Source organism: Nesoenas mayeri, assembly GCF_963082525.1.
Source record: "Nesoenas mayeri genome assembly, chromosome: 1".
NCBI classification, from domain to species: Eukaryota; Metazoa; Chordata; class Aves; order Columbiformes; family Columbidae; genus Nesoenas; species Nesoenas mayeri.
The window spans coordinates 185,866,008-185,885,660 of record NC_137541.1 but is presented as its reverse complement, the minus strand read 5'-3'; the positions used below and the strand labels follow the sequence as shown (position 1 = coordinate 185,885,660).

At 38.8% G+C, this 19,653-nt stretch overlaps 1 protein-coding gene across 2 annotated transcripts in view; it reads left to right on the top strand.

The window, feature by feature from the left end:
- Nucleotides 1-2,943: 2,943 nt before the first annotated feature.
- Nucleotides 2,944-19,653, top strand: part of COG6 (component of oligomeric golgi complex 6) — a 53,923-nt gene continuing 37,213 nt past the window's right edge. For both annotated transcript variants that reach the window (XM_080351125.1, XM_080351124.1), the window contains exons 1-4: nucleotides 2,944-3,167; nucleotides 3,772-3,915; nucleotides 4,280-4,351; nucleotides 7,615-7,673. In XM_080351125.1, coding sequence (XP_080207251.1) covers nucleotides 2,976-3,167; nucleotides 3,772-3,915; nucleotides 4,280-4,351; nucleotides 7,615-7,673 — 467 coding nt within the window. In that variant the 5' untranslated portion in view covers nucleotides 2,944-2,975. The remainder of the gene's footprint in view (nucleotides 3,168-3,771; nucleotides 3,916-4,279; nucleotides 4,352-7,614; nucleotides 7,674-19,653) is intronic.

Here is a 19,653-nt window from a genome sequence, read left to right as displayed (position 1 = left end):
AGAACAAAAGGTAAGCCCTCATGCCCTCACACAAATCTTCCAGTTGTGGGAGATAAAAAAGTGCCCCCTTGATTAATTCTTTGCATCTTCTCAGGAGAACACATGCACAGATAAAAATCCTATCATTTCCTGCCAGCCCAATATGTTTTGTTAGCTAGAAGCATTCTGGCTCATGAAACACATTCTTGAAAAAATGCACACCCAGCAAGGAGCATCTGAAAGGCAGAACAGGATCCTTCAAAACAAAATGCATGTACCAACTGACAGAGGAAAATCTTTGTGGCTCCTTGTATGTTTGTGGTATAACTTGCTGGATGACACTTGGCAATGATCTTGACTTACCTGACATGCGTGCTTGAGATGTTCAAGTCTTTCTGACTTCAGGGTGTGTCTTCACTCTTTCAACTCACCCAACAGGTTACCAGCATTTGAAACATTGTTCAAACTGCTAACAACATATGACTATAGTTGGGAGGGGATCTTTCCAATAATAGGATTTTCTTGACATGCTTAGATACTAATTGCTCACACCTGTGATGACTGCATGCTGTTTTATCTCTTCTGACATGGAGAAGGGAGATACTGGCTCCTGGAAGCTTAATCAGAAGTAAAGGGCATTTAGGAGATAACATCAGTGAAACAGAGTGGAGGAACAGAAACTAAGATGGGAAGCAAGGTATCTGAAAATAAATTAATGTATTTAAGCATTTAAGCTTAAAATGAATTGTATTTAAGCATTAAGCATAAATACATTTGTTTAATGTATTTATGAAAATAATTGGCTCGCTGATTAGCCAAGAGTAGAAACAAGGCCTTACACAGGCTGTTCAGATACAGTCCTAAAATTACATTTACACAGTCCTAAAATTACATTCAGCCCTTTGAAGGCAACTGAGAGGCTGATGTGGCCCCCAGTGAAAATGAGTTTCATGCCCTCGATCTAGAAAATCCATGTGAGGAAGCGAACAAAACTAAAATTAAATAGAAAAACATGCTATCACTGTCCTTATCATGCTATAATTTCAAGAGGAAGACTCTGATTATATAATTTTTTCTTGAGATAAATGACTCAAACTAAAAGAAAAAAGTGGATGAAAAGATTCAGAAGTTCATTGCTCCACCTTGGCCATAAAGGCAAAGGCTACTCAATTCGCTTGCAGTTCTTTTCAGGAAAAGCAATGCGAATTCCTCAGACCCCTGAGGAGTTATGGTACCACTGGAATCTTTGCTTTTTGATCTATGCACCATCAGATGAATGGAAGCAGACAGTTGCATACACAAGGCACTGCTGTTTTCAGAGCTAACACCATGGCAGGACCCTTCTTAAATAACAGCTGTGTGTTGTATATAGTGATAAGAGGAACAAAAATATTTTAGAAAACCCTAGGCCTAATGTAGCAAGACCAGGCATAATGTAACAGAAACCTAATAGAGAAACAATAGCTCTATAGAGACTGGACATGAGGCAAAGCGGGATGTTCTTGGCTTGCAAGCTGGGAAAGCAGAATGTTTCACTAAATGAAGAAAGAGCCACGTGACTTTTGCTGAGCAGTAGCACAAAATAACAATATGCATGCTCAAGAAATTTGGTCAAGAAGCTGGCACCAGGCGGGGCACCAGGCTGCGAAGACCATCAGGGACCACTAGAGACCCCTGATGAAGATTCTCAAATACCAAAGATGGAATTTCAGCAACAGGCTGGGTTATGTAAATAATTTATGTTTAATGTATTAACTAAGTGGCAGAAACAAATAAATATGCAATAGGTATATGTAATAAATACCAAGAAGTGCGAATCACGTGCACACTCGATTAAAGGAATGATCCTCTGAGCATGCAGTGTGATGAATAAAAGTGCCTGCTTTTTAACACTTTCAAAACAGTGTTAAGGAGTCTTTTTGCTGACTTTTTGGTATCGTAGTCTTTTTCTTTCCATGGCATCTTACCTTCACCTGTGTACCTGCCTTTCATCCTCTGGAAAAGCTCACAGAAATCCCTCTATGGCACCTTAGCACTTGACACGGGATGTGTCAGGGCTGCAGCATGAGAGTGGGGCACACAGCCAGGCACCTGAAGATGTCTAACCCGATCCCTCCAAAGTGACACCACCGCAGGCCCCTGTCCAGGCCAGCCAGGCTGTCCAGGGGAGCGAAGGTCACCGCTCCTGCAGTGGGGACACGGGTTCCACCATGGCCCAGCCCACAGGCTGCATCTCCATGGCCCAGTGGCAGAGGCAGCTCTGCTGCTCTGGGAGACCTCGGAGGTAAAACCTCCATATCAGTCAATCTGCAGCCAGAACAAGAGACCCTCTGCATTTCGACACAGTTTTACAGATACTTACTTACATCGGTAAGTGAATCAGACTGCCTATATCTTCTGCCTCTGATCTAAAGAAAGGGAAACAAAACCCATGTTTCTTTGCCTCGGTCACACTATGCTGACAGGAAAGGACAATCTGTATGGCAGCAGGACTCCTGATGGTGCAACTAACACCAGGCTCAGACTGACAGGTTCTGGAGGGACAGCTGCTATTGGATGCCACTAAGATGCCACTACATGTGTCCTCCTGCCCAGTGCCACCTCCAGAGGCCACTGCTCTCAGCAGAGATGGCACTGCCGGTGTGCACGGCCAGGGACCGTGTAAGGCCTGAACTCACATACCGCCAGCTCCCACTGGAATCTAACTGAAAATACCGCTGTGCCGGAACCTACTAATGCAAAATTATGAGTGGATACATCTTTGCCATTTAGTTTATGCAATGAAGAATCCATTTATTTTTCCTTTTTCGTTATGCTCAGAACCAAAGCATTTATTTCGCGAATTAAACACAGCTATCCGGCTCGAGGATACCCAGCTATGCGTGTTTCTCACCATCAACCCCAAATCTTTCTTTTCAAACACCCCCCTGAGTGCCACCCCCAGCAGTAACCAACCAGGTCTGCACCGCGGGCCAGGCCGGAACCAAAGCCTCAGGATGACGTTTCCGCTGGGGCCGGTCCGCCACCGCCACTCCGGGAGCGGGAGGCCGGGCAGGGCCGCAGTCATGGCCGATACCGCCGCGCCGCCGGCCGCTGCCCCGGCTCCGGGGCTCCCGGCTGCCCCCGGCAGCAACCCGCTGTCCCGCAAGCTCAACAAGATCCTGGAGACTCGCCTGGACAACGACAAGGTGGGGCGGGCGGCGGCCGAGGGGGGAGGCGGTGGCGGGCCGGGGCTCGGTGCCGGGGCCTGCCTGGCGGGGAGCTGCCTGCGGCGGCGGGGCCGGATGAGCCGTCAGGGGCTGCGAGCCCCGATAGGCTCCGGGGCCGGGCAGCGAGCCCAGGCGCAGCCTCAGTTCCGCTGCGGAGCCGCAAGCTGACCGTTGCGGCGTTTATTAGCGATAAAACTCGGGTTTGCCTCGGCGGGGACATGCCGCGCACCTGTGCTATCCCTTCACATCGCAGGGAGGTTTGTATTGCTCAGCTCGGAGGGCGCTTCTCAAACTTTTCCCGATTTAAATGTTTTATAGCTGTGGATGTGTCATGCTTTAACCAAATGTAATCCTACTGATTAAAGCTATTCTAAAATAGTACACAAAGTTGTGTGTTATATGAGAAGAAGAAAGACTCAGTAATTATTTATTTGCCAACTGATTTGGAGTGTATTTAGGTAGTTTTTTCTCTAAAGCCATCTGCTAGGTTGTTTTATAAGACTATGAACTTGGGATGGTTACAGACTGTGTGACCTGCGTCTTTGCAACTGTGTGGAAAGTCAAGGTCTTTTTTATTTTCTAGGAGATGCTGGAAGCACTCAAGGCTCTCTCGACCTTTTTTGTCGAAAACAGTTTGCGCACCCGAAGAAATTTGCGTGGAGACATAGAACGACGAAGCTTAGCCATAAATGAGGAATTTGTCCACATATTCAAGCAAGTTAAAGAGGTAGTATTTTTACAGCGCAACTAGCTATCTTGCAAGAGTACTGCTATATAATTTGAAGTTTAAATGAAGAAAAAAGGATTAAGAGAGATTTTGACTTTCCAGGACAAATGTACTTTTACAGTGAAGTTGTTTCATTGTTTGTTTCATTTGGTGAAAATCCTGCGCAGAGAGAGGTGATGTTTCAAACAAAAAAATCCCAGGTGAATGTTGACCTTTAGAGGTGCATTCTCTCCATTGATAAACAGGTAGCCTGGAGCAACTGTGTTCCTTCTAACTTGGGCATCTCATTTTGGTGGGATGAAGCTGGGCCTAGGCATAGTGTTTCTGATTTAAAACGCAATTACTGTTATTTGAACTTATTTAGGAGCTTGAGAGTATAAACGAAGATGTGCAAGCGATGAGCAGCTGCTGTGAAGATATGTCCAGTCGTTTGAAGGTAATATATAAATAAATATGCTTTTTATATTTTTCCTTTTGGGGTGCAACTACTTTCTTTTAAAAGGATAAATAAATACTTTGGAGGATTAACAGAGGGACCAAGATGTTTCCATAGTATGTGTATTATTTTACTTTAAGGTATTAATATATTTATTTATTTAGAAAATGCATTGGGGAACTAATTTTAATTTCTTCCAAGTTGCAGTTTAGAATGCAGTAATATACTTATTTTGAGAATAGCAATGTGATTTCTGTTTGTATGTGAGTGGAGAGAAAATATTTTATTGGATTAGATGTGTGTGAAATTAAAGGGTTAATTGCATTTATATAAAAAAAATGTTGTGTTTTATAATGTGTTATGACATCTGGCTTGGTTTTAGTGGAGGAGTTCAGTATTCAGTACACTGATGAGTTTAAAAGGTTTATGGATGCTGAAGTGTAGATGTCTTGCCAGGCTAAATCTGTTCTGAAGATAACATATAAGTTATAGTATGTGAATGAGAATCTCTCACTAAAAAAGTCCGTTGAAAACAGTTGCTTTTTACCCTCCTAAGGTTTGTATGGGGACGTTAGATGTCCCCCTGCTTAGCTGAAGAGGTTTCATTGTCGTTGTATGTAATTCCCATCAGAATGCTTGTAGTTTGATGAACGTGTTCCAAAAAGTGTGAGAGTACAGTGCAGCCCACTGCAGTACTTAATTTTCAGTTTTGGAAGGCAATGGAATGTACCTCAGAGGTCTCAGATCTCTTTGAACACTGATAATGTGGATGTATTCCCTAGTCAGTTCAGGAACTGTTTGATTAAACTCTTAGATGTGGAAATGAGTCAAGCGTCCATGCAGATTTTTTGTTCTTCCTGTCTTGAGATTATGAAGTGTAACTATCATCTGTCTTTTTTTTTTTTTTTACTTTGGTTCAGAGTAGAGCCACCCTACAGTGATTTCTTTTACTATTAAAATCAGGAGGTGGTTTTGTTCTGACTACCACAGGACGTTTCCTCTGGAGTACTGTAGGACTCATAACTTGTATCAGTTCAACTCATGTTTTCTTTGTCTGTACGAATGTAAAGTAAGTTAATAAGCCCATGAACGAGCACTCAGTTTTCAAATACTGTGGTATTTTATCTGTAAAAGGACATGGAAATGTGCAAGAATGTGCTCAAGCTGAATACAAAGACAAAAATGAACTAAGTAGAGCAAACAGATATCAAGAGGAGGATCTGTAGCATATAAGGCAGAAAAGTGTGCTAAGAGAACAGTACATTAAGAGAGTGGAACAAACACAAGATATGAAAGGGACTATATATCTATATATTGATAAGCCAAAAAGCATTTTTACTTTTTCTTTTTTTTTTTTTTTTTTTGGTAAGTTTAAAATATTTTCCAATCCAAATAATCAGATACTGTCAGGTCTGATTTCAGGACAGTGACTTGATAAATGAAATTACTGGAATGGAAGGCAAGTGCTGGAATGGAATAAAGTGAGCTTGAAGGATAATGAAAGTTTTAATTAGTATATTGAGGTGGGGAGGAAGAGAAAAATGTTTCTATTTTTGATCTGCAGGAAACATCAGTTGATAAACTTTGTGATTTTTCTGACATGTCTGATTCTTTTCTGCCAGTTACCATGTTTTGCTTAGATGTGAACTCTTACGTGACATACATACAATAATAACAGTATCTGACATGTATTTATATGCATGTAAATAAAAACTGGCTTCTTGATGTATCTACCTAGATCCAGAAAAACTGCTTTTCGTTCCTTTCTGCTGTCCTGCTGTCAGCATTCTTCTTGGAAATTAATACCTCTGTCCAGAAAGTACTGGAAAGGAAGAAAATTTCTTCTTCTGTCTTTTTGGTTTATTAAAATCTGCAATTCTGAAGAAAGGGAGGGGAAAAAAATAGTAGATTTCCATACTGAATTCTTCAGGTCTAGTCTTTTGTTGTAATAGTCTTTTTTTGTCAGACTGAAACATTGAAAATCAATATTATAAAAAAGAAGCTTAAAATGCAAATACATAACAAAATCTAAATAGTATTATTTATATAAGATACAAAGAGCATAAAGATATTTTACATTATTTTGGAATTACAAGATGTTCAGTAAATTCTGTAGAGTTTTTATTAAATTTGCATGCTAGTCTATAATAGTTACCTTTATAAAATTCAGCATTTGGCACCTCAGTGGTGCCAGCTGTCTATATTTGTGGAACAGCTCTGACTCTCTCTGTTGACTGTAGTACCTGAGCAGTTGCAGTCCTTCTTTCACCTCTGGACTTGTTCCTGTCCCTTGGCTGCTTTTCCATTGTGACCAGTGTAGTGTGGCAGGTGGAAAGGCTGACGTGAGTCAGTGTGTGCATGTACTTGCATTAAACCTCTCACAGATTTCAAGACTGGCATCTTCAGTTTGGCAAACACCACAGTTAAGACCTATTAGAATCTTGGTATTATTCATGCAGAATATCTTTATAGTTGTTTCCACCTCTTCACTTGCAATATTATTCCATACTGAATGCATTTTGATTTCGGGATTTTTTGTTCTTGTTGCTAAATCTTCTTTTTCTGCACTGGTGGTGTCCAGTGGGAAATGGGAAACCAACAGTTACGGATGTCTTATATCTTCTTGCTGAGTGAAAGTTTCAGAACCCTTTAATTTCAGTTGCAGCAATCCCTTAAGTCACGCAGCTGCTCTCTGTAGCAGAGTTGTTTCTGCATGGGTTCCTTTGTGTTGTCATCACTGAACATTTAGGGCTGTGATGAACTTCTTAAGTGCATTGAGCTTGGTCCTTAACAACCCTCTGAGCTGCTTGGACTGTAGAGCTGAACTTGCCAAGGCCAGCTCAGCTGTGTTTGTGTTGTCTGAAATGGTTCAATGAACACTTGTACTGGGCAGTTCAGCATCCAAAGGAACTTGTTTCATTTATCATTTTATACCAGTAAACAGTTTACAGTTGGTGGACAAACAAAATGATCAGAACTATTTCTAATATTTGCAAAAATGCTTTTGTATTAAATATAAGTTGTGTGTGAATATAAACGCATGTAAAGGTGAAAATATATGTCGATAAGGATATTTTTTCATGCCTGAAAACAACGAGGGTTAGTGAATCCTTATTTCAAGAAGGTCTTTTGTTACAAAGAGTACACTCTTTAAACTGCTTGTAGTCAGACAGCTTCAAAAGTATTACATATTTTAAAGATTGTGTAATACATTTGATGTGTTTGTGTTTTTCATGTGCCTAACAATTCTCCTTGTATTCTAGGCAGCAAAGGAACAAACTCAGGACTTGATAGTAAAAACCACAAAACTCCAGGCAGAAAAGTATGTATACCACCTTGTTTATTTCTTGAAGACATGACAGCACTGATGGAATTTTCTTTTAGATCTGATTCTGCTACTCTTAGTTTTGAGTAATGACTTTTAGGTTTTTTAATACTACTTTGTTTTTAACACTATCTGTGTTTGTAGCTTAATTGGAATAAAAATCCTGAACTCTTAGTTTATTACTAGAGGATACAAAAAGGATAAAAACTTCTAGGTTTTTTATTACTGCTTTGTTTTTAACAGTATCCATCTTTGTAGCTTAATTGAAATAAAAATCCTGAACTCTTAGTTTATTACTAGAGGATACAAAAAGGTAAGAACATGTGTTAGCGCTTGTTGTCATAAAAATTGAGCCTTTAGGGAAGAAAGTCAGTTACAGTTGTACAGCATGCTGAGTATGGATGTGCTTTACCGAATGTCAGTTGATAATGTAAGTTACATTGTTTTGTAACAGATACGGAATACTCAGTGTCTCATTAGTTTCACAAGCTACTTGTTAATGCTTCATATTCAGTGGAAATTGCTGTCTTGTTCAGGGGCTATATGTAGGAACAGAAAGTTGGCCTATAACTGCTCTGCCATATTTAAAGCTGTGAAATACATCAGTGCTGTTTAATAAGCCTAACACAGACCACTTTTTCCCTTGGTTCTCCAACCTCTTGTGGAAGAAAAGATTTGTATTTTGCTCTTTTCAGTATTTTTATTCATGGAAAGAGGATAATAGCCTATGACAGATTCAAGTAATCTTTATCATTTTTATGTCTAGGGCATCTGGTTTTACAGCTTTAGCCTTTGTCAATGTAGAAGAATGAATCTCCTTGCTTTATGAGCATTCTTCTGAAAATTATATACAGTTCACTGGAGATTAGAAATAATGATTTCCAGTGATAAGTTTCTAGTAGAAATTATGACTTTGGATAGCTCTGGGTGCTCTTTCAAAATCAGTAGGTTCATGTTGTAGACTTAAGTAGGAAGTGGATTACATCCTCTGAGAGCCTGAAGGTTAGAGTGTAATCTGTACATATTTTAAAAGTTGAATGTAGAATAACTTCATAAAATACAATATGGGTTGATATAAAATGAAGGATTTGGCAAAGTCACAGTTTGCATAAGTGAGCAGAAGTCAAGTCTTACAAAATTTGTTACTTCAAATATGAGTACATGCAGCAGTAAGACAGAGAAGTGGTCATCTGTTTTGTATTCTTGAGAAAAGGAAAGCTGATTTGATTCCTTGTTCTGAAGCAGAATGGAACATACCAAAACCAATCCCAAATGTTGTCGTGTCTAGCTGGCCTTAAATTCCATTAAAGGAGATAGTGCAGATTGCACATCAGTACTTCTACAATATAGTTTTTACTCGCACAATAGTTTATTTTTGCTAATTCCTTTAAGAAATGGAACATCCCCCTGTTGTAAGGAGGAAAATGGGGTTAGGAAGTAACCTGTACTTACAAGGGTCTGTGTGACCTCAGAGTGCACACCTAGGCAAAAGTTTTCTTTTGAAAGGGTATTTTGTAAGTATATGTGAAGTACCTGCTGACAGAAGTCACACATTATTTGTGATCTTACAATATGATGCTTTGAAGATCTGATTGTCTCTGTTGGCCCTTTTTACCCACTCTTGAGGTCAGTTCAGATCTTCCTATAACTTCCAGATGCAAATCCATCAGGATCTGACCTAGTCATGTCTGAACATCCCTGACTGGAATCCAAAATCTCAGGATGGGTACAGACTCTCATCCAAGTTAATCCACACTGAAGACTTTTTAGGAGGACGAGTTGCAGCAGGATGAGGGGTAATAGTTTTAAACTAAAAGAAGAGAGATTCAGACTAGATACAAGAAAGACATTTTTTACAATGAGGGTGGTGAAACGCTGGCCTGGGTTGCCCAGAGTGGTGGTAGATGCCCCATCCCTGGAGACATTCAGGGCCAGGCTGGATGGGGCTCTGAGCAACCTGATCTAGTTGAAGATGTCCCTGCTCATTGCAGGGAGGTTGGACTAGATGATTTTTAAAGGCCCCTTCACACCCAAACTATTCTCCAAAGTTTCCTCCATCTCCCCCAGAAGGCTGATTCAGGGGAGCTGGTGGAGAGCTAGACCAGTAATGAGAGGTTTTGCTACTCTTTGAGCTTATGCAAAGCTGTGTGACAGCAGTGTCAGCATGCCCACTGCCCTCCAAGTGTCACAGGAAAGCCCTGGGAAAGTTGCATTTGGAAAACATCATCTGCCCAGGCATCCAGGGCACGGGGCTGTGTCCTGCTCGCCAGCACATGCTCCCCAGGTGGGATCCTGTCCTGGTGCTGAGGGAAACGGAGACCCTTCTCATTGCTCTGAAATAGGTTAATGATTGGACTCAATGATCTTGATAGTCTCTTCCAACAAAAATGATTCTATGGTTCTATACTTATGAAAGAATCATAGTGCCGTTATGAAAAGTTTAAGCTAAGGATTTTTAGGTTTTTTCTTTGTGGGATGTTGGAGTCACCTTTTGACTCATTAAATGACTATTTCTTCTGACACATCATTTTGGTTTATATCAGGTACATGAAGAGGCCCCTGCTACTGAATGTTAGGGTTTTCTTGAAAAGCTAAAATCTTGCCAGCATTCAGACAAAACACAGGTCTTAAATTGCTGATTTTTTTCAATATAATAGGTGGCATTTCTTATCTAGGAAGGGAGGGAATGGTGAAACTGGGAGGACATGGCCTATCTGTCTTATGACTGTTGTCCTAAAACACTGATTGAAATGAAGAGATAAAAGCTGGACTCATTCAAAGAGAAGGCAATTGAAACAATGACTGTGAAGCAAGACCAGTCAGTCTAGAACAAGGCAGTAATTGCTGAATGTAATCAATTTTTTAGAGTTCTTCCTATAAAAAGGTGTCTCTTTTCTTATTATGAAAGACAGAAGCCATCTTCAGTTTTCATCAGTCCCAGATTTCTATTTCTACTCTCTGTGGTCCTACCAGCTGTTTATTTTATGACAGGCTTTTCACAAGAAAACATGAGTTAGGTAGGAGTTTCCTGAAGTGTAGGAAAATAGGAATAACACAATATAGTAGAATTTTCTGTGTAATTTAACATCAAAATATTAAGAAAAAAATTGTTTTACGTACCACGGTATTTGTGAGTTAAGTTCTTAAATCAGTGCGGAGCAGTAGTACATTTTTAAATGTTACCCTGAAAAATAAAATCAGTTACGTACTTCCTTTTCACATTAATTACAGTATTCTTTTTTCACAAGGATAGTTTTTGAACATTTTGTAATAGCAGAGATAGTACCTTCTGTCATTTTGCTGTACAGTTGTTTACACTGTCCTTAAGGGAAGTTATTTTGACTCTGCCCGTCTCACTGAGTGCTACATTAAGTCCTGTTCTCATGGTTTTTTAGCCACTTAAAAAAAAATAGCCTCAGAAATGATTTTGATTTGCAGTAATGATTTACCGTACTAGGTATTGGTCCAAAAAAAGACTCTTCTATTATTCTTAGCATTTATATGACTTTCTTTAGCTGACCGTTTTCTTGCAGGAGGAAAATGTTACAATTTTATTCAGTGTTCTAAAACTGAAGAGAGACAGTAAACTTTCAGATGCATTTCATGCATTTATGATAATTAGGGATTTACATTTAAAAATACCTAATTTTTGTATTTAACTAAAATTTTAGGGGAAATGGGCTGCTGGCTTCACTTGGATAACATGATACAGATAGAAAGTTACTTAGGCAAATATCTGAGTTAGTATTTCACAGCTTTTTATTTACTTCCCTTCATTTTCTAAGAATACATGTTAGCTTTGGCTTTGATGGAAGCTGTATAATTGTCTTTCTGTAACAGTCTTAAGGCTGTTTTCAGTAAATGACAGGTGGAACCTTTGGCTTGGGTAAACCCTCTTCATACTTGGTCAGTTCTTGTGGAAAGTGAATTTTATTGAAAGACGTCATAATTAGTATCAAGCTTAAAGCAAACTGCAATTAAAAGAACAGAATGTTCATTTCAAAACCAGAGAAGTCAGTAGCCAAAGTCTTTTAAATTGGATTTTTAATTTTATTCCTCTAGCTATACAAGCACAAGGAAGATTTAAATACTAAGTGAACTATTTTCTTAGATTGCAGCATTTTTTTGACCTTGCAAATGTAAATATCTCTTCAGAAATTTTTCCCAGTGTGGCATTTGAACTTGTGTAGTGGATTTTTTTAAATAAAGAACTGCGGTGAAGAATAAAGTTTCCTAAAGATGCAGAGTGGCCATGGGAACTTGAGTGTGAGGGTGAACATTTTGAGTAAGAATGCTCGTTCGTGCTTTTGTCTTTGCATGTATTCTTCTCTTCTGTGGTACTTGCAAAGAGGTGGTTGTCTCAGTGGTTCTGTCTGGGTATTCGGTGTATTATACTGAATCATTTTTGCATTGTATTATCACCTAAATAATTAGATTGAAGATGATTTTCAGTTTCCCAGATTTCTTACCTGAGCTTCTTGTTGGTCATCCTAGCCTCTCAAGTTTGTGTTTTGAAGGTACAGTGGTGCATCTGCAGTATCCTGTAGGTAATGCTGATGAGCTATTTGGGACTTCCTATGTTGGTAAAATGTGCAATTTAAGACACTTAGTTAAATAGTTGGGGTAGAAAATAAGAAGTTAATCTCAGCTTTAACTTAAAGTTTATGCATCCTTTGGTTGTTGCTTTGCAACATTGTTTTTCTTCTTAGTTAATTTGTAAGCTTTAGACCCAGTTTGGAAGAATAGGGTATGTTACTTAGATAACAAATTGAAACAGCAACCTGCCATTAATATATTTGCATTTTTATATTTATGAATATGTCAGAGCTGGTGCATTTCTTCAGTCAGTTAGGTTGCTTGATCTGAATTTATTTTCCCTGTGACAACTAGGTAAAATAACTACTGCACATTAGAAGTAGGACAGTTTTCCTTCATGTTAAGTTACAGAATCTGCTTAACATAGGGACTAGGGTTTTCTTTTTCCCCTCTTCTCAAAATTGAGGCTTATCACAACTTAATGGAACCATGTAGTGTGAAGTAGTCCAAACCATTCAACCAGTCTCTCTACACTATTGAAGAAAAATAAATTAACCTTATATTATAAAGTCATGAATAGAATGTTTGTTTTAATGTATTTCATGACAAACTTCAGTAATAAAAAAACCTGAGATAGTTAATTTAAATTATTTATGTGAATTGTTAAAAATCCACTTCTACTTCAGTGTCTTTACTATATTTCTATACATTTACTTGAGCACAGTAATATTGTTTTCAGGTTGCGTTAGGCTTTTTATGTATAGTAATGAGGAAATTATTTTGTTTTCAAACAACATCTGTGGTGTTTTAAAAGATGTGGTTTTGTTTATTGCCATTGCTAATAGGCTGACAGAAAAACGATCTTGCTCTTTGAAGTGAGATTTTAATAAAAGCTTCCTGTGACTTGCTGGTTCTCTTGTTGTACCAAGGTTTAGTTCTTTATTTTGTGTGAAGCCAAAAAAGTACTTGCAGTGTTAAACTACTTTGCCTTACCTTGGGAACAAGCGTCCTGGAGTTCAGTACAGTTCCCAAACCAGATAAGTAACGTTTGAGTTCCTGAATCCTGTACGCAGAATGCCAGAAGCCTGGCTTCATAGGAGTTCTACCAGACACTTAATTGTAAAGTATTGTGCAAGATTGTTTTTGAGGTTAGCCACAAATGACAGTCGCGGATCTAACAACCGAAGAAAGACCAGAAGGTAATAGTTTCAATATTAATTCTTGTAAAATTAAATAAGAGCAATTATATGAGTGCATGTATATGTGCAGGGAGATCACAGAAAATAAGCCTGCAGAACTAGAAAACTGGTGAGTCAGAAGTAGTTTTCTGAAAGTAAAGACCTGAAAACTGTGTGAAAGAATGGGGATGGAAATTACTTGGACTGATATTTTTTGAGTCAGGCTAAAGTTTCAGAGCTTTAATTGAAATTACGCACTTGAACACCTTTACATATGATCCTCTTTTGCTAGCTTCTATTAATTGTGTTCTTAAACAAAGCAAAATGTGTGTTTTGATCTCAAAGTCTTTATCAGTTATGTTGATTCTGGAAAATTAATTCCTGTAGCACTAGGATTGTTTCACTTTTTAAAAATACAGTTAAATATGATTGCTAAACATATTTTGTAATGCAACAGTGGGTACTTCAATTTATTTTAATTACTTTCAGACTTGCTCTTTATTTAAATTTAGCAAACACAGTTCTTGGAGTTCAGTGAATGACCTGACTGTCACCTCTGTGTTCTGTGCAATCTTTCGTAGTGCACATCTGTTGCTTCAGTAGTGCTACCGTGCAGATCTCTCATGTTTGTCTCTTGGTGGTGCTTTTTTCATTTTCTTTTTTAAGAAATACCTTTTTCTTCATAGTCAATTTGGAAATGATGCAGGAAGTGCAGCAGTATTTGTAGCAGCTTAGAGAGTTTTGCTTTCATCAGCGTATGCTGAGAAAAGTGGTGATCTGGTGTTTTGCACTGATGAGATGTATTTCATGTCTCGACCTTTTGAAACTAGTAATTACATTTATTCCCATGAATATACTTCATGAGAAAGAGCAGTGATTGCCTAAACTGAATTATGATTCAGCATGAGGGAGAGTGAAGGCTTGAAATGCTGAGGCTGATTTTCTTTTGTAATTTGTACCAAACTACAGCACAGGTAAGAGGGCATAACACATGAATCAAAACAGCTAAAATGGATCTGGAGAAAAAAAACAACCAACCTAATTTGTCATATTCTAGCCATGATCAGTAGAGAAAGTGCAAAGCCTCATTTCCTGCCAGATTTTCTACCTGGTCACCATGTGCTGCGTTGAGGCATGAAGTACTCTTGTTCAATAAGGGAGACATGGTCTTAGAGGTTGAGAAATGTTCATGACAAGTGCAGAATCAGTTACGCGATGCCATTCCTGACTGATGTTTGTCTAATCTGCTCTTACAAGAAAAGCCCAGGAACTGAGAGCCCATGGCATTCCCTGGAAATTGGTTTTGGTTCTTTATTGTTTTCCTGCTATCTGATTTAGGTGTCCTTTGCTGTTGCTTAAGCTCATTTGTTGTGATATTTTTGCAGGTGGATGTAGAGAACAGTAGGTTATTTTTGTGCCTTTGGCAACTTTTTTGAATTGGATAGCAAATTTGAAGCTAGACTAAGCAGACCCCTTTCAAATGTCCTTATATCAGATTGTATAAAAGATATGCTGAAGATAGCAGTCTGTTTGGTACGACAGTATGAAATAGCTCACCCCTACAAGATGGAAAATAATCTATTTAGTGGAAATATGCTCCTTTTTAACTTAATATTTGATGCTTAAGAATGGCTTTCTAACACTCATATGTAGATGCTTTGTTATACAGTCTTTTACATTTACCTTCCTCAAAAACCATCCCAGAAAAATAATTTTTCCAACTGCTGCTGAAAAGCATTTATACATATCTGTTAAAGATGGTTATTTCATTATGAGTTAGAAATACTCCCATCTTTTTGAGGATTTAAAAATGTTTTGAATCCTCAGTACCACCAGTGAAAAATAATTTTGGAATGTGCTTTTGTGGTTTGTCCTATGTAAGGGAAGCTAGCAGATTTTTATGCTGTGCTTGTTGGCAAGATAAAATTAAACTGTTTCTCTTCCACCTCATTTTTTGAGCTGTCTAGGTGATAATCCTTACAAACAGTGCACATTTGTATTTAGTTCAAGGGAAAAGTGCATGAAGTGCATAGTTTTCCCAGCCTTTTGAGTTCTCTTGCAAAAGAATTCTGTCTCCCTGGTAACGACTAAAACTGGGGAAATTGCCCTTTGTTGGAGTCCAGTCCCCTGCCCAGGCTCCCTCCTCTACCAGCGCTTGGCACTTTCCCCTTTGCACTGGTGCCGTGTTCCCATGATCTGTTAGTTTTGTTCCTTTATGCAGTGATAACTTTGGTAAAAATAAAATTAAAAAAAGCTTTGGAATAACAGCACAATGTGGCCTTTCTTCTGCTGTATTGCACTTGCTTAGAACACAATTGAGAAATTATTATCTTTACAGAAAGGCCACTGGGTCTTGCAATGTCCCTAGTGTCTGTACAGGTACTGATCTGTGGGTTATATGCAAGATGACCTTACTCCAGGTTTTCTTGTTACCTGTGTTGTGTTTTGCATAGCACTTAGCGAAATAACTATAGCAAACTGGAGTGATATTTTAATCCATTTCTCTGCTTTTTTAAGATGGATTCAGTTCTATTTAAATATGTTACCTTATGTCTGAGGAAAAAAAAATATTAAATACCTCTGTGAATGTGTTCCTCTTGTTAATACTGCATACTGCCGGGTAGAAGTCAAGGGTATGTAGCACTTACATGGCTTTTTTCCTAATCCATCATCTAGGTAGGATGTCTTTCTCATGCGGATTGATAACCAAGGCAACTGTCACAAACAGCATAAGCAGAGGTGGCCAAACTGGCTTGTTGAAATCTTGTGTCCTTTGTAAGGAGCCCAAAAGAAATAGCTCTATCAGAATTTAGATGCAAGCTTTTAGGTTTAACAGTTTTTCTCACCACTTTGGGATCACTAGCTTGAGAAAGGTATTAATAGATGTAACATTGCTGCCACCGTGTGGCTGTTAGTTTGTGTTTACATTGTGTAACTTTTAACTTGCCAGTACTAGAGTTTAATATATTGACTCTTTTTTTATAAGTTAATTATTGGGAGTGTGCAGAGTGGGTCAGTGAGCTGTGGCAGGTGTTAGCCAAAGATAAAGCCAGGGATGGCAATGGCTGTAAAGCACGATGTTTGAACCTTGTTCTCTGTAGCAGCAAAAAAGCGGTGGAGGGAGGACTGTGCAGAGTGAGGACTTGCAGGTGGAGGGAGGTTGACAAATGAGATCTTCTACCATTGCTCACTTTTACAGCCCCAGTACTGAAGGGGAACAGAATTTGAGTGCAGACTAACGAGTGTGCTGTTTGTACAGTTTGTGACTCTGTGGCTCGTTCCTTGAAAGTCTACAACCCTAATTCCAATAATCTCGCAAAGCAAACTGGAAAAAAACCTATTATGGCCAGTATATTGCACTTCTTAAAATCAGACTTCCACCTGCCCCTGGTTTGGTGAAAGTATACATTCAAAAAACTTGAAAAACCAGAAATAATAGTAAATGGAGTTTTTATAAGAGCACTTAAAAGTTTATGCACTCAGGAGATACACAGGTTCAAAGAACAGAAAAGTTTCTCAGCATCCCATCTACTCCTGTCTTTATGGGAGTTGAGACCAAACAATGTCTTGCATTTGCTTCTCTAGTCTCTTTCCTACCTTCTTTCTTCTCCCTAAAGGGAGGAATAATCCAGTTTAAGTCTTTTCAGCTTTGTTATTTTATATTAAGTTGAGATTTCTATCACAAGAGGAGAGACTCAGAGCAACTATTAAATAAAGTTAATTCACTAAATTACACTGTCATTTCAACTAAATCCAATGATGGTGACATTGATGGATTAAACTTCTCAACACAATGGTGTGGAACAGGAATGAGCTGTTGAAAGCACCATCATTTTGTGAAATTTTAAGTGTCTTGCCTGATCTTTCCTTTGAATAGCTATGGCATGTACCTCTGGGTTTATGAGGAGTTTGAAAGAAGAGAGCATTATTATTATTATCATTATTATTATTAACTGACTATTTAAATGAGCTCTTTTTATACCCTCGAAGAGTTCTGAAGTGTGGTTTTCATGAGTGATTTCATAGCAGCAGTGGACGAAGTAGTCATTACCCCCTTGCCTCTGGCAGCTCTCTATGCTAGCACAGCCCCTGGCACAGAGAGTGTGCCTGTACAGAACTTAGTACCCCACAGTCCCTTCGTACAGGACTATGGTAAACTGAATTAGAGAATACTTACACCCTCTGCCCCCAAAAATAAATAAAATAAATTTGTTTTTCTTTTTTTTTCCTGCCAGATGTGTTCCCTGGGCTGATTCACCAGATGACAATATAAAGAACAGCTCTGGCACAGTGGACAGGGCAGTAGAGGGAAAGGGTGAGCAGGGATGGCTGAGGCAGCCTCAGAGCATGGCTCAGGCATCACCGCAATGATGGAGTGTATTACTACACAGCAGACCTGATCTGTCTTCCAGCTGTGTTGTGAGAATGATGTAGTTATCATTAGAAAATCTCTCACAAGCCTAATATTTAATTTAAAATTACTATTTTGTTAGTATCCTGCTGTCTGTTAATTCTTGTGTGTTTTGTAGACAGCTTTTCTTGTTATTTTTCCCTCTGTCTCCAGCTGAAGTTATACCATGGCTGCTTCTCTTCTGATTTTATTGCCTAATCTTCCAGCTGAAAATTTACTGAATGTGTTCGAAATTGTATTCTTGCATTCTCCTTTGACTGTTTGAGGTCTGACCTGCATTCTGTGTCAGAAAAACATACCAGTGGTGTTGGAAAACAGTGTCAGCTCTATTTAGGTTTGAAAATACTCTTGTCTGTCCTCACCCCGATACACGAGATTTAGATAAAATTGTTCAAAGATAAGATGGAACAGAAACAACTCCAGTCCTTCAGACCCATCACCTCATGTCTCCCCTCTCTGTGTCTGAGTCTTTTGGTACTTTCCATCTTCTCCTAAACCTCTTCCTCCCTGTGTCCCATTCCTCGTGCTAGAAAACCTGAGTCCACCTACCTCCTGGCCAAACCATCATGATGCTTCTCAATCTCTTTCTCCTGTTCCAAATACCTTTCTCACCTTTTCTTCCTGTACCTGCATTTTCTCATTTCCAAGGTGCCTGTGCACTCTTGAGCCCTCCCTTTTTAGACTTCTCTGTTCTTCTTTACTTGCGGTAAGCTCCCACCAGGTTGCTTGCAAGGTGCTATAATTTTTCAGGGATGCATCTGCTGTCATTGCCTGTTTAGTTGGGCAGAATTGTCCTTCATCACTCTTGTTCCTTCCCTGAGGAAGATTCAGCTTCATGTAGACCCTGAATTAGCAGTTGTAGAGTTTACATAGAAAAGCTTAATTGGACAAACACATGGATTTTAAGCATTGCGGAGCTGTCAATATAAAGGCAAACCAGCCACATCTGCGTAGACCCCAGGGAAACCTAACATATCAGTTAAAGATGTGGTATTAAAGCATATGAGATTTTGGTTTTCCTTTTTCCTTAGGTGTCTTCTGTATAACTTACAAATACTGGCTTGCTTTACCCTTTGATTTTTCATAAATTTTATTGTTAAAACACTGTTGGATTTTATATTCCCTTCAGTTCTCACTGTTCATTATGCTAGAGCACTGACAATTGTGAAACATTTCATCCAATCTTCAGATCTCTCTCAGTTTGTGGAACTGCAGGGTGGGGAGGCCATCCATGTCTACAGAAGGGAAGCCAGTTTTCTGTGCTTCTTCAGCTGAATGCAGTCCAGACTGTACTTGGATAGTAGACAAGTGGTAAACAAGTAAAAGCTTAGTTTTCAAGCTTTGATCTTGCAAAGAAATTTAATTATTGCACTCAATATTATAAGTATACTTGCCTGTCTTAGCACCCTATAATAACAGTGTATTTATCTTGCAGTAATTACATTGGAAGCTGAAATGGTCTTAAAGCAATTGAACGTTGTTCTTCTACAAATAACTCATTAGTGTCTTCTCTGTCTGGAAAAAGTAGTTTTTAATTCCTAGAATGCTGTGTGCTCAAACCACAGTTTGGACAATTTTTCTGTTGCTGCAGGAATTGCAGTCCCTTCCTGTATTCGAGTCACTCTGTCATTATGTGTGAAAAATCGTGTGCAAAAAAAGATGCTGCCCAGGAGGTGGCGTTTGTGTATTATACCCTACTGTGCTTATTTCTGGAATTATAATCAACAAGATAATAGAACTAGCCATTACATTTTGATTGCTGGTGAGATTAGTGAATTTGTATCCCTACTGTATGTTGTTAAGAAGAAATTGATCTGTTCTACAGAAAAGTGAATTAATCTGATGATGATTT